We start from the raw sequence: 23677 nt of genomic DNA, 5'->3' as shown, positions 1-23677 counted from the left end.
TGGAAGAGGAGGGAACCTGCGCATAGGTTAGCTTTCCCCAAAGCCAAGGATTAAAGAGTGATGGTGACTGGTATTATAGGCTAGGTGGGAGAAGATCCAGTGAGGAAGCGGAACCTGCCTTTGTCTGCTGGGAACATCACTCTGCACCCACATCCTGGGCTGATCCTTAGCGACAAATGAAAGTCTGTTCTGTCGATGACCTGGGGCAGCCCGCTGGCTGTGCTGGAACAGATCTCTGAGCTGAATGGCCCTCGGGGGCCCCAGGGCATGGTGTGTGCTCTAGGGGGTCTGGCTCTGTGCTTGGGTGCTCTCACAGGTGTCTTTCTGATGGGAGAACATGCTTCATTTCCAGGCCTCCGGGCCAGCTGGTTGGGACAGCATAAGCTTCAGAAACCTGCATGCCTTTAAAAAAGTTTGGTGCAAACTCATTTTGACCTGAATGCATAGGAGGCTATGTATAGTATGCGGCAGAAATAGTCACGTGCACAGCTGCAGGGATATTTATGTCTTTGAATATGGACTTCTATACCTCACCCTGCTGGTTTTTCACATAACAGAGTGTACACACTTCATATTCCCTTTCTGAGATGCAAATATTATGAATTCTAAACCACATCCAGCGGCAAGGGTGGGAAGAGGGATTGTGGACTTGCCTGCTATAGTTTATTCTTCAGTTGGCTGGTTGGGTCACTGTTTGTGTTTTGCTAGTATAGAAGGGTGAGTATCCTTGATAGACTTGGGATTCCTGGATCAGTAGGCATGCATAGTTCACAGTTTGGTGGTTATCGGCAGATTGCCTTTCAAAGAGATGAGAGAAAATGACAACTCTGCCAAGAGTGTGTGCATGCGAATTTGGTCATATGACTCCTCTGGTTTGTTTTCGGCTGCCGCCAGGCTTACGTCCTAGCTCCTTTCTGTGGTGTTCACAGCCTTCCCTTCCCAGTCTGGCCCTGGCCTGTCTGTCCAGTCGCTGATTGCCTGGCTTCTCTGCTACCACCACACCTGGGCCTCAGACCAGCTGCAGAGGCCCATGGCCAGTCAGCAACACCCCCTTCCCCTACCACACACACCCCTACTGTGTCTGTAGGGGCTCAGCCGTGGGCAGGACAGAGCTGTCCCTGCTCTGTGGCCTTGCCTTTCTGGAGGAGGCTGGGTACCCGACTGAGTTCTGGTGTTCCTGGGAGGTTGGCTGAAGGCCTCTGAGCTAAAGGAGCTGGAATGAGAGGGATGGGAGGGGATACTCTGGAAGGCCCCGCGGCACACCTGGGAGGAAGATTTCTATCTCCACGCGGGTGAGGAGGCCTTGCGGAGGATTAAGCCAGGGAGTGACCTGGCTGATTGGGCTTGTATTTTAAATATCACAGGTCCTAATGGAGGTGGTTCATGGTGTTAAAGGTCAAGTTCAAGAGAAGGGAGTAGAGGACAAAGGGCCAGGCCTGATTGTACATAAGGGGTAAGAAGAGAGAAAGGTCAAGGTCACCTCTCAGGTCTCTGGATTCACAGTGTGGGTGGACAGAGGTGTCCTTCGCTACACCTAGGACTCAGGAGGGAGACGGAATGGTAATGAAAAGAGCAAGGGCTCTGGCTCCTGGAGTTCAAACCCCAACCCGGGCTTGCAGCGCCGGGACCTCGGGCAGGTCGTTGTCCCCGCTCCAAACCTTGTGCTGTCATTTGTCTGATGGGGATGAAGACAGCCCTCTTGCAGGGCTGTGGTGGATATTCACGGCGCTAACAGTAGTCAGGGGGCTGGTGTGTAGTGGGTGCTGGGAAAGATCTTCCCTCCCTTGTGCCATGAAGCCAAGTGCAGCCTCGCTCCTCGGTCAGAACCTCCTGCCTAGCTATCAATTTCCAGATCCTTCTCCGTGTCAGGCCTTGCTTTGGTTTTCCCACAGGATTTTGAGTCCCTCAGAATCCAGATCACAGGTGGTGGAGCCTGGTCAGCTCCATTTCTGAAAAGTTCCCCAGGTGAACCCAGCTGCTCCCTGAATGGCAGGAACTGTGTCTTACGGGTGACCCTGGGTAAATGCTCCTAGAGTCAACAGACTCGTGAATGGATGAACTGTCAACGAGATGGCCTTGACATCCAACAGTTAAACTCAGCAGTCTAGACTGATTCGGGGGTGGGGGTGGGGGCGTCCTTTAAAATGCAGATTCCCAGGCCCAGCCTTAGAGACTGATTCAGAAGGTCTGAGCTTGGGCCGAGCATGATTCTGTGAACGGACAATTCTGTGCTTTGCTGAGTCAAGACACCTGTGGGTTCTGAGGGCTGTGGGTCCTCCTGGATCTGACAGCCTATGACTCTATCATGGAAATGCAAGGCCCCTGTCCTCAGCCACATGCCCTGGCACATCCGGCCTGCTGGGTGAGGTGGATTTTCTGGGTGCCAGGTCACCAGGTGGAGTTTCTGGGTAGTGGCAGCAGCTGCTCCCCTTCTACAATTAGTAGGAATTAAAACGTCCTGCTGTTTTGAATTCAGGTGTCCCTCTGCTGCCACCAAAACTTACACGAGGGCAAACGTCTTTATTACAGCTGATGTCTCAACAACGTGGGAGCCTATGCCTCCAGATTTGCTTAGGGCTGTGGTCTCATGCTCCCTTGCCAGCCCCTTGGGAGGGGAGTGATGGGGAACAGCTGTTCTCACCCCAGCAGGGAGCAGGCTCAAATGCCAGGCTTTGCCCCCGGAAGCATCTGCCCCTTTCCTTTGTCCACTCCTCCCTGGACACAGGGGAGTGATTATCACCACATGGAAGGGTCTCCTTCATTCCTGTCTCCTTGCTGCCTGCAGATCTCCAGATGGTTTTTGTGGAAGGGCCAGTCTTATTCTTTTTTTTTTTTTTAAAGATTTTATTTATTTATTTGACAGAGATAGAGACAGCCAGCGAGAGGGAACACAAGCAAGGGGAGTGGGAGAGGAAGAAGCAGGCTCATAGCGGGAGGAGCCCGATGTGGGGCTCGATCCCGTAATGCCGGGATCACGCCCTGAGCCGAAGGCAGACGCCCAACCACTGTGCCACCCAGGCGCCCCAGGGCAGTCTTATTCTTGACCTGTGTGAGGCTGCTGTGTGATAGAGGTCCCATTACAGTGTCAGAGGGGCCTTCCTGGTTCATTCTCCGCCGAGCAGTGAGTGAATGTTTGGTAGGCAGAGCCAGGCCACTGCTGGACATGTGACTTCGCTGGCCCGGCTCCAGGTTGCTCATTCCTTGCTGTCGTCTCTTGTGTGTGTTGTGGGTGTGTGCCTCTTGGAGGGGAAGGTTAGGGATCTGCAGTCCTGGAGGGGATCTTGCAAAGCCTGGGGGTCAGGGAGGATGGTGCTTGACCTGTCTGGGCTGGCAGGAGGGGTGGAATGCTCCAAGGCTCCTCCATCCAGGGTGACCGTCACTCAGGTCACTGTCTTCTTTGTGACTGTGACCGAGGTGGTGATTTACTGCCTCCTGACATCTCCCTGCCTGTATAGTCTTGCCTTCTGGGTGGGTCTGGAATGGTTCCTCAGCAGGTATTTTTATATTCTGTGGAAGGGCTTTTCCCCACTTCACTCCATCCTCCTGTTTGCTCAGCATCCCGGCTCCTGAAGCTGCAGGTTCTGTCCCTTGGGCTCTTATACCGAGCTGCCCTGGGCCACTTCATTCCAGCCAGATCCCCTCCTGTACATCTGGCCCCCCAAGACCCACAGCACTGGCTGTGACATGGGCTCTGGAGCTTACTCACCGTGGGACCTCTGAAAAGTTGTTGACCTCTCCACGAGACCCTCTGCTTTCTTGTCCTTTTGGTTTTTATGAAGGGGAAGGGCACACTAAGCTTTGTGAAGCTCTGTGCTGAGCTCTTCCCTTGCACTGTTTCATTGAATCCCCACAAAGCCCCATGAGGTAGACACCATTATGACCCCTGTTTCACAGTTGGGGAAACTGAGGCACAGGAGTCCTTTCCAAGCTCTCATAGCTGCTAAGTGGCAAAGGTCAAATTACCCAAGGCTTCCATTGGTTATCTATGTTGTGAATGTGTTTATAATTTGCAATATAGATGTTCTAGTAGTAAATGGAAGATCATGTTATTGCAGAATTATGGTATCGTGGAATCACATCTCTCTTGTGTTAAACTTACGGGAACTAAACTAGAAGCTCTTAGAAAAAAGAAACAAATGTTTAATCCTGCTGTTCCATTGAAGTGAGGGTATGTTCTGGAGGGTCGCCCAAACTGGCCCCACATCCCGCGTGCCCCAGCTCGTTTGGGGCAGCCCCATGTGTGAGTCTGTCCCAACCACAGACTCGACTCAGAGTGCATTTGAACACATGGCCACCTACTCTGGCTCTGGGCCGTTCTGGGCTCCTCGAGTGAGGTGGAGCCCCTCTCCCATAGGCACCTTCCTGAGGGGCTTTCCAGGGAAATTTTGGACTCTGCAGGATTTTCCCACTAACTTCAGAATTTGCCCTGCAGGGTTAGAAGGCTGCAATTAGTCCTCCTCTTTGCAGGGTTTTCTTAGCTGACACTTGGGGTCAGAGCACAGAGATGGAGCTAAGATTTAGCCAGAGAGTTTTATTTTATAGGGGAGTCGGACTGCATATTTATTCAGGTGCCAGAGCCTCTGGGCTAATGGAAGTTTGGAGGCCTGGACCCAGGGGTGCACAGACCCAGCTGCTCAGTCCCTGTTGTTGTGTTCCACCTGCTGGAGCTTGACCCAGCTGCTGAAGCTGGAGTTCGTTTCCTGCTCTGTAACATGTGGATGCCAATGTGCATCTCATGGGGATCTTTTATGACTTAATGTGGGTACAAAGTAGGTCCTTGATAGGTCTTGTTCATCTCCTCCCCTAAATTAGAGCCCCGTAGATTCCCATGAATCTTAAATTGTCTCCAAGTGGCTAGCTACGTACAATTCCATGAAACGTTATTTCTGGTTGGGCTTTTTTTTAAGAGAGCTCACCTTCCTTGCAGGTGTTTTGAAGCCCACTCTGGGTATGCCGTGTGCTGTACTGAGGCATTTGTCCTTGCGGGTGATGAATGATGAGGCAAAGCGGACTGCCGTCCTCCGGCTGAGTTAGCAAGTGTGATGTGTGTCCGCTCTGTGAAGTTCATTTTAACAAATGCCCTGGTCGGCGAGGGAACAGATCAGAAAATCTTCCCCTGCCCAAGGAATCCAGTTTTATCCCCAACTGGGAAAATTGCCCCAAGGCCTTTTTTGGGACCATTCTCTATGACTGTCATCTCCCATTTTGGTCTTCTGTTTGGGAGAGGAAGGACAGTGTGTGTGTGCCCTGGTTCTCCCTTCCACGCACTAGCTCTGGGAGCCTGGCGAGTCACGTAAGCCCCTCTGTGTGTCCGTTTCTGCATCTGTGAGAAGGAGATAAAAGTCTTACAACATTGCTGGGAGGGTGAAATGGAATCAGAGCATTTGAAGCCCTCTACGCGGTGCCTGGGACATAGGAAGGCCACTGACACTGTGGCCTGTGGTGAGGAGGACAGTGAGGGCCACAATGACCCCTGGGCAGCCCATGCCTTCCTTCAGATGGGCTCTGATGGGGCAGTGGCCATTCTCTATCAGGCAGCACGGACGGGAGACCCTGACTGCTCTGACCCCTGTGCCTTAGCCCTCCTACCATTGGTCCTCCATGAATGGATATGCATGCTCTCTGTCCATCAATGAAAATGTACCAAGTGTCCACTAAAGACATTATTGGAGAGACCTAGAGAGAGGCAGGCAGGTGGTAGAGGTTTTGTATGAAGCGAGGTTTTTCAAACTTTGTTGTTGTTGTTGCGTTGGAACTATTTTATAGTATGACAACGTCCTCCGGCATAAGAATCCTATGGGAGAGGAGGTGCCCTAGTTGAATTCAGAACACCCTTTGGTCTAAGAACAGGCAGCCTGGACAGAACTTGACCACTGGTGGTATCCCCACCGAACCCTCGTTCTAGACCCTGGATGTGATCTGGCACTGGGGAGACTGGAGGCTAGTGATGAAGCCCTGAGGTTTGACCTCATCTCCTGTCTGCTCCTTCCGGAACAAGCTTGCCACGCCCACACGCAGCCATGAGCGAGGCAGGGAGAACGGGAACGGTTACCTGCCGCCGTGGCGCATTCAGCTCTGCCTCTCCGTGTAATTAAGGCACGTGGGGAGCCAGCTGCCGAACCCGGAGGCCGCTGGCACGAGGGCAAGAGTGGAGTTCAAACACTTGTTGGAGCAAGTATGAAAATGGCATCAGCCTCTGCCCCCGTTCATCGCTGGGGCACCTTGACTTTTTGTCTGGGGATGTGGCACCAGAGTCGCTGGGTCTCTAGGATACGCTTCCTTTGATAGAGTGACTTGAGGGCTTAGGTGGGTCCTGTGGGGTTTTTGCCTCTTGGAACCTCATTTTTCTGTGATCCTGGGGTGGCTGGCTCCCCATGATTATTTTCTCAGCTGTGTGGTGATGGCGTCCGTAATGTCCTGATTCTGCATCATCTTTCATTGGCGTGGAGGAGTGCGGTGAGCTGGCTTTGTGCATTCGTTCAACAACTGTTACACTTGTCACTGTGTTCGTGATTGGGGTGTCGTGAAACCCAGTGTAGTTGGGGAGACACGTGCACACATGTGGGTGGGAATTGGATGAGGGAGGAGTGTGGAGGGAGCTCTAGCTGGGCTCTAGGGGGCTCTGGGAAAGCCTGAGGGCACACAAGTGGTTGAGTTTACAGAGTGTCTCTCAGCGGGTGGTTGTGGGGATCTCATTTGCAAATTCTTGCTCCAACAGCCCCCCCATGAGGTCCACAGAGTCTGGTCTCCAGCAAGGATGGAGTAGACCTACAAATAACAGTAGTTAATGCCAACCACTCATGAGTGCCTCTTCTTGGCTGAACCCTCAGCATAGATGACGTCATCTAACTTGGCAGTGCACAACCCACTGAGAAGAGGTGCTGTGGTGTTCTAGCCCTCCTCCTACTTCCCCCTACCCTCTTCTCACTCGTGTGACCTCAGTTTCCTCCCTGCCATTACTGACACTGTGCCCTTCACCCAGAGCAAGCCTGGATTGTTGGCCTGGCAAGCTCTTATTCCTCCTTCAAAACTCAGGCCGTGGGGCGCCTGGGTGGTGCAGTCCTTAAGTGTCTGCCTTCGGCTCAGGGCGTGATCCCAGTGTTCTGGGATCGAGCCCCACATCAGGCTCCTCTGCTAGGAGCCTGCTTCTTCCTCTCCCACTCCCCCTGCTTGTGTTCTGTCTCTCGCTGGCTGTCTCTCTCTGTCAAATAAATAAATAAAATCTTAAAAAAAAAAACCAAAACTCAGCCCAGGCAGTGCCTCCTCTGAGAAGACTTCCATGATTCCCTCAGGCTGATGTCGGTGCTGATCCGCTTGTAACTATACATCTCTCTGTTACTGCGGTCTCACATTGTACTGTAATGATAAATTTTTTTTATTAAAAGAAACTTTGAAACAATTTTAATAACCCCCAAAATGCATAAACACTTTTTTTGTTTTTGTAAAAATGCGAGGGGTACTGATATAACTGAAGCCCACCTTAACCTCCAGCCAGTCCCATGTTCCTCGTCAGAGGAAGCCATTTAGAAATAACGTCTTCTCAATAGTCTGCATGCTTTTGGGCACAGGCCCTTTCTTCTGTATCCACACAGACACTGGAGCTGATCTGTGAGAGGGTGAGGGTGAGTGGACGGCACTGGTGCCCCGCTTGGTACCTGACCATGGGGCGGGCCTTGAGGGGAGGGAATGCTTGGGCTTGGGCCAGCCACATGCTATTCAGGGGACCACAGGGCGGCTGGTGTCATTATCTCTGGTTCCGTGTAGTGGCCTCAGCAGCCCTCCGGGGTGGTGGCCTTGGTACTAGCCAAGGCCTCTGGGTCACAATTCTTGGCCATCGAGGAGGTGAGGTCATCTAGGGCAGATGGCTTGGGACTTTGTGGTCACAGACTGAGTTTGTCCAATCATCCTTCAACTATGACGTTGGCTTTGACCCTGAGATTGGCAGGCACAAAAGAAAAAAAAAGTATCCATCTGTCTCCCCATTCTGATAAAAGCCTAGAGGACAAATTCTGGCTGTTTTTTACAGATAAATGTTTATAAAGCCCCCTGAATGCCAAGCATGAGGCAGAGCAAGGAGTATGCGAGCTTCTGCCAATCTCTCCAGAGGGTGTGTCCTCTTGAGATCTGAGGCTGAAAAGATCTTATTTGGTGAAGAGTCTTGATTTGTTATTTGTGTACTGGTGAAAGGTTTTATAACATATATATATGTGTGTGTGTGTGTGTGTGTGTGTATTTTTTGTGATCAAGCATGTCACAGTGCTTATTAAACACCAATAATACACCTAACTCTGGCTTTTGGGTGGGGCATTAAGGAAGCAGAGTGGGATCTGGGTCAAAAGCATGGGCTCTGAAATCAGATTGGATGGGTTCAAATCCCTCCTTCCTGTGATGAGCTTTGGGACCCTCAGCAAGTTAAGTAGCCATTCTGTGCCTCAGTTTCCCCCTATTCGAAAGAGGGATCACGATAGCACCCACTTCACTGGGTGGGAGAAGAGGAAATGAAATAATGCATGAGGAGCAGTGAACATGATACGAAGTATGGATATTAACAGCTCAACAAAGGCTGTTAATATTAATAGTAATTCTTAATTAGCATAAGAAGTTCATATCAGTAAGAATTGAATGTACAAGACCTGATTTCTGTTCTTGCGTTTGCAGTCTTTGGGGGGAGATTAGACTAAGGGACTCGATACTACTAACAGTTAGTATGTGACAGTAGCAAGTAAGTCCAAATGGTGTGGTTTGTATTGCAAGTCCTACAGGAGCTGGGGGAGCTCCTGGGAGGAGATGGTGCTCCCCATGGACATATCAGAAGGGTGGAAGGACAGGGAGGGACCATGTGGCAGGTGTCAGGGAAACATTCCAGGCCAGTCAGGTGGGCAGTGATTGCCAGGGTAGGGGGTGTTGAGGGGGCCAGCTGGGATCTGCTTCATCCAGAGTTGAAAGGACAGGTGCCTGTGGAGTGGAAATGGGATGAGAGAGGGAGAGAAGCTAATGCTTCTCTTCCTCCTCCTCCTTCTTAGTTATAAATGCATTTATTGTATTTTCATAACTATTGACCTGGAATTGTAGGATGCAAAGTTGGGGGATTTAGCACGGCTACATTGATGTATAGAAAACAAACTTGCAGCATCCTTATCTGTTGAGAGGATTACTGAGAACTTGGGTGGAGTGGGGGGAAACTTTAAGTAGATACAATTACTTGTTACAAAATTCCTAAAGCTTCTTTTTAAAGCATAACATACCCGCAGAAAGGGGCACAGATCATAATTTTGGCTTGATAGATTGTCACAAACTGAACATGCCTGTGTAAGCAGCACCTAGATTAAGAAACAGACCCTTGGCCAGCACCCCAGAAGCTCCCTCGTACCCTCTTCAGCCTCTGCTCCCCAACTACAACCGCCGTCCTGACTGCCAACAGCTTGGGGTAGTTTGACCTGGTTCTGGGCTTTCTGCAGATAGACTCATAGGGCAGACACTCTTGTGTTTGGTGTCTTGGGCTCAGCGTCTTCTCATGAAGAGCAGTCCTTGTTGCTGTAAGTAGCTGTAGTTCATCTGTTCTCACTGCTATGAATGACCACCCTCTATTTCCTTCATTCTGCTGATGAGCACTGGGGTCACTGCTGGTTTGGAGCTTGAGGTAGGTCAAGTAATGGCCTCTTGAAAGATGTCCATGACCTAATCCCTGGTCACAGGTAACATTTACTGGTAATACCTGTGGCTAAGTTACTCTACGTAGCCAAGAGACTTAGCAAATGTTAGTTAAGAATTGTGACACGGAGAGATGATCCTGAATTATCTGGATGGGACATTTAACAAGGATCCTTACAAGAGGGAAGAGGGAGGGTCAGGTTCAGAGAATGAGACATGGAAATCAAAGCAGAGGTGAGAGAAGAGATTCGAAGATACTAGGTTGTTGGCTCTGAAATGGAGGAAGGGGCCATGAGCGGAGGAATGCAGGTGGTTTCCAGAAGCTGGAAAGGGCGAGGGAATGGATCGTCCTCTAGAGTTTCTAGAAAGAATGCAGCCCTGCTGACCCATTTTAGACCCATTTCTTTTTTTTTTTTTTTTTTTTTTTTTTTTTTTTTTTAATTTTTTTTTTTTTTTTTTNATTTATTTATTCGACAGAGATAGAGACAGCCAGAGAGAGAGGGAACACAAGCAGGGGGAGTGGGAGAGGAAGAAGCAGGCTCATAGCTGAAGAGCCTGATTGTGGGGCTCGATCCCATAACGCTAGGATCACGCCCTGAGCCGAAGGCAGACGCTTAACCGCTGTGCCACCCAGGCGCCCCTAGACCCATTTCTGACCTCCAGAGCTATAAGATGATAAATTTGTGTTGTTTTATGCCACTAAATTTGTGGTAATTTGTTACAACAGCAATAGGCACCTGAGAGACGGCTGTTATGCATAGTGCCACTGAGAACATTCTAGAAAATGTCTCTTGGTGCACATATGGATCTAGGAACAAGTGCAAGTATTCCCATAGTCCTCAAAGGTGGTTAGACCCATTTGTGCTCCCACCAACAGCAGAGGTGAGAGCTGTGTTTGCTTTACGTCTTCACCAACACTTGGTGCTTCCTGAGAGGAGAGATCTTCCAGTGAAGAATTAGCCAGGCTTGGTGTCTAAGGGACATAGTTGTGCCTTGCAGGAAGTTGGTGCTCAGCAAATGCTGGTCAATGCTGACCCAGCCAGCTGAGGAGAGGAATGAGGAAGTGGTGGTGCCAGAGTTTCTAGCTGGGGAGAAGTGGAATTCCTCTTCCATGGAAATGACTGGAATGGGAAATCCTGAGTCACCTTAGATTAATACAGAACTTTCTAGCTTCAGATATGAACACCACTTATCTTTGCAACTTTATGATCGAGCAAGGTGAGTGGCAGGTATCATGCAGTGGCAGAAAGCCCGTGCTGTTTAGCTGGCTGCTTAGAGTTTGAAAACTGTCCTCATGTAAGCGCTGTGACTCAAGCTACTCACGCCCTTCAGAGTTCAGGTTTTGCCATCTGTTAAATGGGCCTGGTCCTGCCTTTCCTGTGGGGCCGTGGGTAGATGAAAAGCCTCTGTGTGTGAGCCCCGAGTTTACTGCCTGCACATAGGTACTGAATCAGAGGTATAACTGTGGTTATTAGGGACAACGGTATTAAGCTCATAAATTCCTTTTATAGAAGTTGGCAACCCTGGGTTCAGAATGCTCAGAGTGTTCAGGGATTGCGTGACTGTCTTGGGATGGGGGTTCTGAGAATATCACCCACTTGGTTGGCATCCAGGGTGGGTGGGGTCAGGCTCGTGGTCCACCCTCCTAGGGCTTTATAGAGACACCATCTCCCCACAGCCCCATTCCTGAAACTGCTTTCGAAACTATTCATTCATCATTTGTTCATTCTTTCATTCAGCCGTCACTGAGCTTTACCATTCACATTATAATATACTCATTAGGGGCACAGACTCCCAGATCAAATGCTTGGTTCAAGTATCGATTTTTAGCATTTTGTTGTCTGTATGGCATTTGACCAAATCTTAACTTGTGTCCAGTTTCCTGATTTGTAAAGTGAGGCAGTATCTGCCTTCCAGGGCTGATGTGAGAAATGGATGAAATAGTCCGTGACAGTGCCTGGCCTTGGGCACCCCTCAGGGCTGGGTACAGAATAGGGTACCCTCAATCCTTGCCCCTTACCACAGGCAGAAGGTGGTGGTTTATCAGTGGTTGTCTACAGAGTATTTTCTCCAATACTGGGAGGGGAAACCTGGAACCCTGACCCAGAACTAGCTGGGGGTTCCTTTGAGGGCAGGCTCTGACCCCTCATAGATGCTCGGGAAATGTGGCTTTGAGGAGAGTTGGCATAATTTGGGGCTGTAGGTGTCGAACCCCCTTGTAACACTTACTGTGCTGTGGAAGGGCTTGTACACTGAGCAGATGTGGCTTCCAGGCTGAGCTGAGGTGAGCTGAGGTGTTCACAGCTGCAGAAGTGACTCTGGTATGGGCTGCTTGCTTTCTCCCCTCTCCCTTCATAGTGGCAGTGGTGGGGATGTGGTGGCCCCTCTGAGACTCCCAGGCTGCGTCTCACTACCCTTCCATCTCTCCTCATTCCAGGATCCACATCTTCCCTTTTGCCCTATTCTGGGCCCCTCTGTAATGCACATGCCTTAGCTGATGAAGTTAGCTCTGATGGAAGCCAGAGCAGTGGTCCCAGACAGGGATCCAGATGCTAAAAATATCTCATGGTGTGCTCTTTGCAAGTTAAATAAAAAAGCAGCATTGGAGACTATGGCTGGGGATTCTCCCCAACACTGACTCTTTCCAATGCCTTGGGGTACAGGAGTCCAAGGTATCCAGTCCTGCTCACCTGGATTTGAGAGTTTATCCTAATGGTGCCTTTTTAAAAAAAGATTTTATTTTTTAAGTGATCTCTGCACCCAGAATGGCGCTCGAGCTTACAACCCTGTGATCAAGAGTTGCATGCTCTACCATATGAGCCAGGCAGGTGCCCCCCTAATGGTGCTTTGATCCAGAAAAGGGCCAGACTCATGGTAGGGCAGATGGAGGAGAATAGGAGGGAGATTGGGCCAAGCAGATTTGGTCCTCAACAGGCTGATGCACCAGCATGGAAGATGATGGAAGATGATGGAAGATCAAAGGTATCCAAATTACCCTGCACCCTCTTTGCCTAGGAGGCACCATGTTGAAGACCAGTACTCCATCTCTCAATATGGTCTGCACAGCCAGTCGTTCCAGTGTTGAAACTGATGGCTGTTTCTTTCTTTGTTTGACACCCAATGAAGCAGCTCGTTTGGGTTTGGGACCATGCTGTAGAAAGGGAATCTGCTTTAATGCTAACCCCACCCCAAGTGGTGAGGAATGCCGTACCTGAGGCTGAGGATGGAAGCTCAGCGTCCCATCTCAGACTCACCTGGGGCAGAGGCTCAGGGGGTAGAAGAGCGAGTGGGCAGAATCCTCCACCCACTGAAATGTTCTCCTCTAGTTCTCTCTCTGTCTCATCCCTGTGTCTCTCCTAGTTTCTGTTGCTTTCAAGCACATAGACTCGAATCCTTCAGCGGGGGTATCATGTTCACTGGAATATTTTACCACTCCAGTAGTCATTTTGTGAAGCAAAGCCACAGCTCACACTTGTGGATCCCGGAGTTCCTCATTCTGCCAGGTGCCCTGCTCTTGACAGTCTTCACACTACTACGTGCTCATTAACATCTTCGTCCATCTGACATTGACTGAGTACTCCTTAAATTACATGTGATTTTACCAAAGTTGTGACCAAAATAGTTTGGCCTTACCTGTCTCCATAGACATAGTGCATCATAAGCTCCAAATAACCAAACTCACCCTCAGAAGGGCCCGAAAGGGAATATTTAATGATAGTGCCAACTGTGATGAGAGTTAACTAGACATAAAAATAGGATCAAATAAAAATAGTGACTTGAAGAAGAAAGCACTTTCTCTCTAAGGTAGTAGTTCCAAGGTGAGAGGGTGGTCATGCTCCACACAGTCACTCACAGGCCCAGGTGCCTTCAATGTTGTTGCTCCGTTATTTCCAAATGTGTGGTCATCATCTGCACAGTCCGAGCTGAGTTCTAGCCAATGGGAGCCGGTGAGAAGGGTGGACAAGGTGTGCCAAGTCTTAAGGCCTAGAAGGGGAAGTGGCACCTTTCCTCTCTCGTTCCATTGGGAACTTAGATACCTGGCCACACCAACCTGCAAGGACACCAGGGAGACGTAGTCCCTGATAAAACTTGAATAACTATAGAAGAAAGGGAGAATGGATTTTAATGGACACTGGACTGCCTTTGACATTTTCCCCTTGTATGTATTTAATGCAACTGTTTGTGTGTTTATAACATAAATAGGCGAAGGTTATACATACTGGTTGTTTTGCTTTCAGAAAGAAGACCTAGCCAGCCATGCTGTGTCTATGGACAGTTCCACAGTAATGAATCAGTGTGTCTTCAGAGGGATGGAAGAAAACAAGGAAAGGTAAAAAATATCTTTAAAAAGTAAAAATTTAAAAATCCTCACTTGCAACAATTAAATGCAATATAGGACTTCATCTAAGTCTGTATGCGTCAGTGGAGGCCATCAAGAGTTGGAAATAGCAGAATTTCTTGTGTCCCCTTTTCCTCTCTCCAATTTTTCTTTCTTTCTTTCTTTCTTTCTTTCTTTCTTTCTTTCTTTCTTTCTTTCCTTTCTTTCTTTCTTTCTTTTCTTTCTTTCCTTTCTGATTTTATTTATTTGACAGAGAGACAGCCAGCGAGAGAGGGAACACAAGCAGGGGGAGTGGGAGAGGAAGAAGCAGGCTCATAGCGGAGGAGCCTGATGTGGGGCTCGATCCCAGAACGCTGGGATCACGCCCTGAGCCGAAGGCAGACGCTTAACCGCTGTGCCACCCAGGCGCCCCTCCTCTCTCCAATTTCTGACACCAGAAGAGGATGCCTTTGTTAAGTATATGAGATTTTTTTCTAAGACTTAGAAGGAAGACTTGGTATAAATAGAACTAATGTGGTATAAAATTAAATATTTGATTCTAGAAGCTATGGATACTCATTCCTAGAAACTGAGGACACTTGCTCAGATGATTATGTCTACATGTGTTGATGGCCAGTCCCTGAGAGAAGGCAAAGACAGCCCCTTAGCTTTTGGCAGCTACATCTTTCTTTTTCTTCCACCTCCTCTTTTTCTTCTTAAAAATAAATGTATTCATTTAATTTTATTATAATGCCCAAGAGATGCATAGATACATTTTTTCCTAGTTAAAAATAGGTGACACACCCTCCCCCAATTTCATTCCCAGCCTCCCCACTCCACACCTGCCTTTCCCAGAAGTAACTACTATGACCTACTTTTGTGCATTTCCTTCCAGAACTTTTTCTAGGTGCTTCCATACAGAGAAAAAAAGCCATTCTTTCTTTCCTTTTTTTTCTTTCTTTCCTTTCTGTTCTTTTGATACAGGCAGTCATACTATGCTTATTGGTCTATTTTGTAATCTTTTTAAAAAATTCAATGATATGTCTTAAAATGTTTTCAAGACAGTACATGAGAGTCTTCCTTTTATCTGCTATGAAATGAATAGTGTATGCATGGTGTAAGAATCCCACTGTTTATTGAGACATGTTCTTGTAGGTGGTGGGTCCCATTGTTTGCCCTTATATAGTGTTGGGAGGCACTTTCTGGTATGTGCCTCCTGCACACATGGGCAGATAGTTCTCTTAGGAAGTCACTGAGGAGTGGAATTGTTGTGCCATCATGTGTATACATTTAAGATATTACTAAATATTGCCAAGTCATTCTCTAAAGACCACTTGTCAACAGGGTGCCAAATCTCCTGTTAGCCTGCCCTCCAGCTGCACCTCAGCTCTTCATGCTCTTCCATTTTTGCTGGTCTGTTGGGTGAACAATGGTATCTCTCTATGGTTGTCATTTCCTCCCTCTTCTCTTTACTCTGGAGAAGTTCATCTCCTCAGGTCTTTCTGTTATCTGGTTTCATCTCCCAATGGCAGATGGCGAGGCTCTGTCCTCAGAGGGACCTAGGGACCTATCCAAAGGCCCAGGACATCTGGGCGGTCCTGGTCATATCTGGAAGTGGGCACCACTTCGTTTTCTCTTCTGAGAAGTATCCAAGCATTCTTCTCCAGGACAGTGTGTCACAGGATTACCTGCTTCTCTCTTGACTCCTGGTTTTGAAGAGGCTTTGGTTGGATTTTCCTACTTCAGGTGGTTCCATCCACCACCCATCGTCACCAGCATCGTCACCATCATCATCGGAAACCATCTGAGAAGATGCTGTGTGTCAGGCTCTGTGTGGATCACTGGGCTGACATATCTCATTTAATTCTTACATGGCCCTCTATGATAGGGAGTTGTGTTCTTACGCTCATTATGGCCATTAGGCAACATTAGGACAGAAGTTCTTCAAAACCAAGCCAAACAACAAAACCCTATCTCGCCTTGGAGCTCCAACTCCTAGCGTTGTCCTCACTTGGAGTGACAAACAGGCCCACATTGAGTTCTCCTTGAGGAGGGAGCTCTGGGGCCATCATACCCGTGTTTGCTGTTGCCTTGGCCACACTTGGTTGTTATTCCACATCCGTGGCCTTCCCAGAGTAGAGGTGGGAGCTGAGAGTTCGGTTTTAGGTTTTTGTCCCCAGGCGGTGCATGAATATAGGCTTCTGTGTATCTTCAGCCCCTCTGTTCTGGGGTCCAGTTGGGGTGGCAGCCTCACCTGAGTTTGTCCACAATGCTTCTCTGGAAAGGGGTTTTCTAGTGTGAGAAAACAAAATTCAACCAAGTAAATTTGAAGATCGAATTGGCTTTTATTAAGCGATTCATCACCTGGGCAGGTAGAACGGAGCTCTGAGGAGGTTTAAGAGTTAGGAAGGCTTTTACAGGAAGGAGGGTGGGGCAAGGAAGTTATTAGCAAAAGAAAAGATTGTTTCAGGCTAAGATACCTTTTTTGGGTTAGGGAGGGAAAGGCAGGATTTTCATCTTGCAGATGATCTCATTAGTGCTGATGAAAAAATTTCAGGTTGACTTCGTAAAAGGTCACCTTCCTGGGTTAAGGTGAAACTGTAATGAAGTCTTGATTTGCTGTTTTGGGGGAGCAAATGACTCCAATTTGGGCTTGGTTTTTTTTTTTTCTTTCTTCCTTCCTTCCTTCATCCCTCCCTCTTTCTTTTCCTTTCCTTTCCTTTCTTTTCCTTTTCCTTTTCCTTTCCTTTCCTTTCCTTTCCTTTCCTTTCCTTTCCTTTCCTTTCCTTTCCTTCTTTCCTTTCCTTTCCTTTCCTTTCCTTTCCTTTCCTTTCCTTTCCTTTCCTTTCCTTTCNGCTTGTGTGTGTGTGTGTGTGTGTGTGTGTGTGTGTGTTTTAAACACCAGGTTGTGCATATTTGTCATTGGAGTAAATCTGCTTTATTAGGATAAATACACCCACTGAGCTGTGGAAGGAAGTGTGTCACTTGCCCCCATAGGCCCAATCTACTCTAAAATGATAAGTTTAGATCTCATTGTAAAAGCAGGCAGTGTGCAATTCCAGAGGCCTTCCTGGAGTCCCCTCCCATGATGTTTCAGAGACGTGCAAATTTAGACCCAGATGATCCTAGGCTCATGAGTATAATTTCTCGCTTCTTCATCAGTAGTTTTAAGCAGTCTGGCCTCGGGTGATGATGTGATTGTCCGAGTTCACACAGAGACAAGGCTCCGGCTCGGGTCCCAGGTCTGGCTCTGGCTCTTTGTACATCACAGGTACCTCTTGTGTCGTTATTAGAACCCTGATTAGCGCATGTTCCAAAAATTGAGCTGATCAGCCAATAAGGCCTTGAAGAAAACGTATCCATTGATCCATCAGTTGATTATTCATTCAGTGGGCATGTATTGAATACTACCTGTGCGCCAGACACAGAAAGATGGGTAAGGTGAGTTCTTAGAGGATCCGGAGTCGGGGGTGGGGCAGGAGGTGCACACTATGAGCAGTGGTTAGGTGGAAAACTAATTCTTCATTGGTCAGTGGGGATAATAATAGGATCTCCTGCAGTGAGTTGTTGGAGCATGTCCTGAATTAATCACAGTTAAGTACTTGTCATATAGTAAACACCCAATAAAGGTGGCTGTTTTCATGTTTGTTTATTTTTATTCTTACATAGGGTGAGGAACCTAGGTATTCTTACATAGGGTGAGGAACCTGATTTCTTTATCAGGAAGCTGATAGGGCTAGACTTGTGTTTTATTTTCATTTTTAAAAAGATTTATTTATTTATTTGAGAGAGAGCGAGCAAGCACGAGTGCGGGGAGGGGCAGAGACAAAGGGAGAAGCAGACTCCCCACTGAGCAGGGAGCCCAACGCGGGGCTTGATCCCAGGACCCTGAGGCTATGACCTGAGCTGAACACAGGCGCCCGGATTTGTGTTTTAGAAATGGTGATCAGTTGACACAAATTCTCATCCTCTGTGTGTTTATATTTTAGTGTCTGCCTCACTGACTGGGCTGTGAGTTCTGTGGGGTCAGATCTTACCTGTTTTGCTCACTATCATTTCCCCAGGTGTGGCACACAGTAAGTGCTCACTAATGTTTCTGGACTGATGAGTGTAGGGGATGGAGTAGTGATAACAGGTCGCTGAGGTGAGGTGATGTGACAAAGCCGGCCAGAGAGAAGGACTCAACTCTCCGGGGGCTCACCCCACTTTCCTGAGGAGAGTGGCTCCCTGGAGACCCTCCCCACAGACCACACTGCCCTCTGTGGGAACACGGTTTTGCTTCAGTGCTTTGTGGGCGTTTTGTCTTTTAACCTCGTGACTTTACTGAGGAGACCGCTCCTATAGCCTTTATTGACTGAGCAGCTATGACTCACCACTTCTGGGTCTAGGGGCTGACTCACAAGAATGCAGGATTTCTAGAAGCTTAAGCCCCTGGGGAGTTCAGTTTTCTGCTGCCACCAGTGACTGCGGATGGGTATTGCTTCTCTGGGCCTCAGTTTCTCAGCTGTGCTGCAGTGGAGTTAGGCATGTCGAATTTCTGATGTTCAAAGAGGAAAATTTTGAGGGCAGAAGTCCTTCCTCTTCTTGTAAATCCTTCCTGTAAATGGGCTGGTGACATGGGTGGATGGTTAGGACTTAGCCCATGCCAGAGAAATGGAAAGGTTTAAGTGTGTGTGTTCGTTCATTCATTCATTCATCCAGTCAGTCAGTCAGTCATCAGTTGGTGGGTCAGTATACCTTCACTGCTTAGCAGCCATAAGCACTTTGGAAAAATGCTCATATAAGGAATTATAAAGTCCTTTCACTCTCAGCTTGTACAAATGCATGTCTCTTTATGAAAATAAAGCTCTTCCCTGGCTCACTCATGTATTTCAGTGTGTCTTGAGCATGTCCCTTGGGCCCGCTCTGCTTGACTTTACTCTCCTGGAAGGTGGGCCTTCCTGGTGCAGGAACACCCACATCTGGCGCAGGGCCCAGCACACAGTAGGCTCTCAGCCCGTGAGCGGCTTCGGTGGCCTGAACTGGCCAGAAAACAGTAATTTGTAGATGGGGACATGAAGAGCTGTATCCCCAACTGAGATTTGCCCCCAGAGTAGTGTTCGGTTTCGTGCTCGGGGGTAACTGATTTGTAGCATGGTTGAGAGCCCTCACCTGTAGACAGGTCAGGTTTGCTGCTTGTCATTTGTTGTTCTCTTGATCCCTTTATCAGCTTCCATCTTGTCCTTAGGCTGGAGCTGTTTTGGTCACTGATTTTTATGAGCTCTTTGTTCACTGCCCACAGGCATGTGTGGGGCCCGCTCCACTTCTCCACCCTCCAGAAATTCAGCTACTGACCTTGAGAAGCTGGGAACCCAACAAAAGGGAGAATGTAACCTCTCCTGACCTGAGGCTCTAGCCTGAGCTCTTGGACTCACCAGCCCTGGACTTTGGGCAAGGCACTTCACTCTCTTCATAGAGATCCTCTCAGTATTTCCCACAGTCTGCTCATTAGAATATGGTATCTTCCAAACATCAGTAGACTTTGCAGGGGAAAATGGGGCCTGTCGCCAAACTTGTTTGGGTATTTCTGACTTAAGTTCACTTAAATGTGGCCTTTCTCGCAGGATCCAACAGAGCCTATAAAAGGTCAGTGTGCATGGAGAGGCCTCTCAGGAGAGGGTAGAGTGTGCGGCCCCCCACATTTGCTGTTACGTAGATCACACTGGGGACATGCTGGGCTGGGAAAACTCAAAGCTTCCTCCCAGAGCTTTAGTGATGTGCCTAGGACAGAAAGGCAAAGTAACCAAAAACATAGATGTTGGATTTGAATCATTTAAGTGTTTTTTTGGTTTGGTTTTTTGTTTGTTTGTTTGTTTTCATTAGGAACTTTAAAATAGTATAGGAGGCAAAAGGTGGAACGAGTCTTCCAATTCATTTATAAGCCTGTTGGTGAGTGAGTTGAGTATAAGTGGTATCTTCTTAAGGATTTTATTCAGGCAGAAACTCTCCCGTCTCCCGTGCAAACACTGTCCTCTTCCTGGCTGTGTGACCTTGGGTGTGTTTCTTTACTTCTATCTCAGATTCCTCACTGGCTTCAGAGAAAGGGGTTGATTGATGGGTGGGTTTCCTTTCAAACCTAAAAATTTCCATATATTGTTTAAAACAACTGTTTAAAACCCCATGAGGGCGCATGGGGCCTGTGTGTCTTCTCGCTGATTCCTCAGGGCAGGGCCTGGGATAAAGCAGTCATTAAACATTTGTTGAATAAATGTGAAAACAGAACAGGCTCCTTATTACATTCGTTGGCATAACCCCATAGACAGCTTACTCGGTTATTGTTAAAGTAATTTAATCAGTACACATGATCTTTTTTGAGACACATGAAGACCCCTTAAGGGAGGCGATGTTATTTGACAGATGAGGAACTGAGATTTTGAGAAACAAAGGGTTAGACCGTGGTCCTCTAGCAAGGAATGAAAAAGCCAGGACGTAGACTCAAGTTCCTGAACCTCAAGTTCTGCTTTGTTACGGTTTTTTCACCAAACCAAGTGCTTATCTGTCCTTGTACTGGCCAAAGGCATTGATTAGGACAGGTCTTGGAAGATGGGCCATGAAGACACTGAAAAAGCCCTTCTGTTCTCTAGTGGGCTTGGCTAACCCTCTACATGGCAAATTATAACAATATCTGCTCATTCCTTAGGCACCCCCTAAAAGGGCTTTTTATATACATTGGCTCCAGACATCACAGAGACTGAGCAAAAGACACATTGTTTGCCTCTGTTTTGCAGATGAGGAAACAAGGCTTTAAGTACCTGCCCTAACGTCACAGGTAATTATAGGGCTATAGGGCTCAGACTTAAACCTGTCTTTGGCTCAGGGGAGAAAGCCTTTTCACCACCTCATCTGCTTCTCATATGATTGGGACCCTCATCTTACCTTCTCTTTGCAGACAGGAACTCAGAGCCCCCCCAACAGAGTGCTGTGGGGTTGGGAGGCACTGCTGTGTCTTCCCCAGGCATGGGACTGAGCTTCAGCCAGGACAGCCCACTGAAGTGCAGAGGGTGGGCATTCTAATCATGGGAGCCCATCAGCATGTCCTAATTCCCGGCGGTCTCCTTATAGGGTGGCCCCAGTGACAAGGGGAACTGCCAGGAGGGTGTTGGGGGAGGTGGTGATGATCCTGGCTCAGTTGTTGACATCTCCCAAGTCCTAGTTTGCCATCCGTGAGAGGTGGATAACAGTGGCAGTTAGGTCTGAAAGTCGATGTGGAGGTTCAGTGTGGTAAGCAGTGCCTAGTTGGGTTACTCGGCACCTGGTCAACACCAAGCACCTGGCATAAGCCTGTTTTCAGTCCCTAATTCATTCTCCCACTAACCACAGAACCAAGGAAGAGCTGTCAGAACGCATGCCCTCTACATTCCTGCAAGTATCCCTAACATATGCCGATCTCTCTCTCTCTCTTTTTTTTTTTTTAGATTTTTTTATTTATTTGACAGAGAGAGAGAGAGCACAAGCAGGGGGAGCGGCAGGCAGAGGTAGAAACAGGCTCCCTGCTGAGGAAGGACCCCGAAGGGGGCTCGATCCCAGAACTCTGGGATCATGACATGAGCCAAAGGCAGAGGCTTAAGGGACTGAGCCACCCAGGTGCCCCCATATGCTGATCACTTAAGGAAGCCAGTGAGCAATTATCTGAGTACTGTTCACGTGCTCAGCACACCATTCAGACACCTGGGGGGATACAGTCAGATGTGGACCTTGCTTATAGTATAGAAGGACACATGAATATAAGTCATAGCTCAAGAATATAAGACACAGGACAAGAAGAGCTTAAGGAAGGGCCTAGCAGGGTCTGGCACACCATGCGTACTTGGGGAATGTTTAAAACCACTCAGACCGAAGGGCACTCAAATGGGCACAACACTCTGAGGTGGTACCGGGAAACCCAATTTATGGAAGTCATCCAACCCCCAGTCTATGGAAGGACGGGTCTTGGGTGAAAGGCAGCCCCGGTCCTGATGCTGAGACCTTGCTGGTGGAGACCATGTGTGGCAATCTCCCTCCTGGGGAATCAGATAGGCAGTTCCTTCCAGGTAAGAGTCTGGCCCTTTCCCTGGAGGTAAATCAACGTTTTCAACTCCAAGGGCAGAGAATCGAGTTTGGAGAGCCGGGGAGGCTGGGGGGGCGGGGGGAGGGTGTGGACCCCCAATGGTTGCAGTGCTCACTGGGCTCACAGAATTATCAAGATGCATTGACAAGGTACTGCTTTTGTCTGGGGTGTTCTGCTAGCGTGTAGATGGGGAGAGGCTTGAGGCGTTTGTTCTCTAGGTGGAAAGAGAGCATAGGACCTCAGGTGAAGACTTTCCCCAGGACTGCGGCTGGGACTAGAGCTGAATGTGGCTTTTGTCCCACCTGTGTGCAGTCCAAGCACAAGCCAGTGTCTTCCGGGACGGGAACTGATGGAGGCTCGCTGTGTGCCAGGCGCTGTGCTGAGCTCGGGGGGTAGGGGGGTCTACTGGGGACCAGCACAGGCAGGAGCCAGATCATCTCTCACAGAGTCCCTGCCCTGCGGTTCAGTTTAGGTTCTGTAAGGGCAGGGGACTAAACAGGAGCTGAAACAAGAGTGCGAGAAGGCATGTGTTTTAGAAAAATCACTTACGTTTTCTTGTTTTTGTTTGTTTTGTTTTTTGTATATAGGAAAGCTATTGATTAATAATCTATTTTATTAATGCTGACTGATATAGTACAATTGTCTTACTGGTTCTAGTAGTTTTTTAGAACTTATTTAATTTTTTTGTGGGGAGGAATTTTTCTAGGCACATAATCACATCATCTGCAAGTTAATGGAATTTTGCTTCTTCCTTCCCAGTTGGTAAAACTTTGTTTATTGGCCTAATTAGGATGGCAAATGTTTCCTGAATAATGTTTAACAATGGTGATATCTTGGGTCATTTTTACGGTTATACTGACATCGGTAGGAGTCCTGGCTCTCAGTTTAAGCTGTCTATCTCTTAAGGAAGCTTCTCTCTATTCCCATTTCGTTAGGAGACTTTTTTTTTAAAGTCAGGAATAAATGTTGAAATTTAACAAGATTAGCATCTAAGGAGACATGTGTGTTTTTCCTCTTGATCCTGATAATGAGGTAAATTATATAAATAGATTTCCCTAATATTAACCCACCCTTACCTTCCTGGAGTGAGCCACATTTGGTTATGTTCTGTATCTCTTTTAATAAAAAAGTATTTCAAGCTACTCGCCATCATTTGAATTATTTCTCCATGAAGAAGCAGTTGGTTTACCCTGCGGTTTAGAATAATGTCAACAGAGGATAGCTTTACTTCAGTTTGAGAAGTCAGAACTGGAGTGATGAACAAATTATTAATCTGTTAGGCCAGCATACCGCTACTGAATGCTGATATGTGCAAAGCACTCTGGTTGGATGGCCTCCAGTGCCCCTTGTAGCTCAGAGTTCTTAAGATTCTATGCAATGGTTCCATTAGTCAGGATTTGTTGTTGTTGTTCCAAGTGACAGAAACGCAATTCAGCCTGGATTAAGGGGATATATGGTTCATATAAATGGACAGCCCAAGAGCAGCTAGCTTCAGGCATAGCTGGATCCAGGGGCTCAGTGTTATTACTCTTGCTCTTACTCTTTCCTTCTCTTGGCTCCATTTTCTTCTGTATTGGCTTCATTCCCAGGAAGGCTTCCTTTACATGATACTGCCCAGAAGC

The 23677-nt window shown here is 48.0% G+C and overlaps 1 protein-coding gene across 1 annotated transcript in view; it reads left to right on the top strand.

The window, feature by feature from the left end:
- Positions 1–23677, top strand: part of ARHGEF3 (Rho guanine nucleotide exchange factor 3) — a 308374-nt gene that overhangs the window by 21869 nt on the left and 262828 nt on the right. Inside the window, exon 2 of the mRNA XM_034658496.1 lies at positions 13890–13981. Within this exon, the coding sequence (XP_034514387.1) occupies positions 13920–13981 (62 nt within the window). The 5' untranslated portion in view covers positions 13890–13919. The remainder of the gene's footprint in view (positions 1–13889; positions 13982–23677) is intronic.

The sequence above is a fragment of the Ailuropoda melanoleuca genome, chromosome 4 (genome assembly GCF_002007445.2).
Source record: "Ailuropoda melanoleuca isolate Jingjing chromosome 4, ASM200744v2, whole genome shotgun sequence".
NCBI lineage: Eukaryota > Metazoa > Chordata > Mammalia > Carnivora > Ursidae > Ailuropoda > Ailuropoda melanoleuca.
Note: the sequence above shows the minus strand (reverse complement) of the source record. Positions and strands in the feature narration are given on the sequence as shown.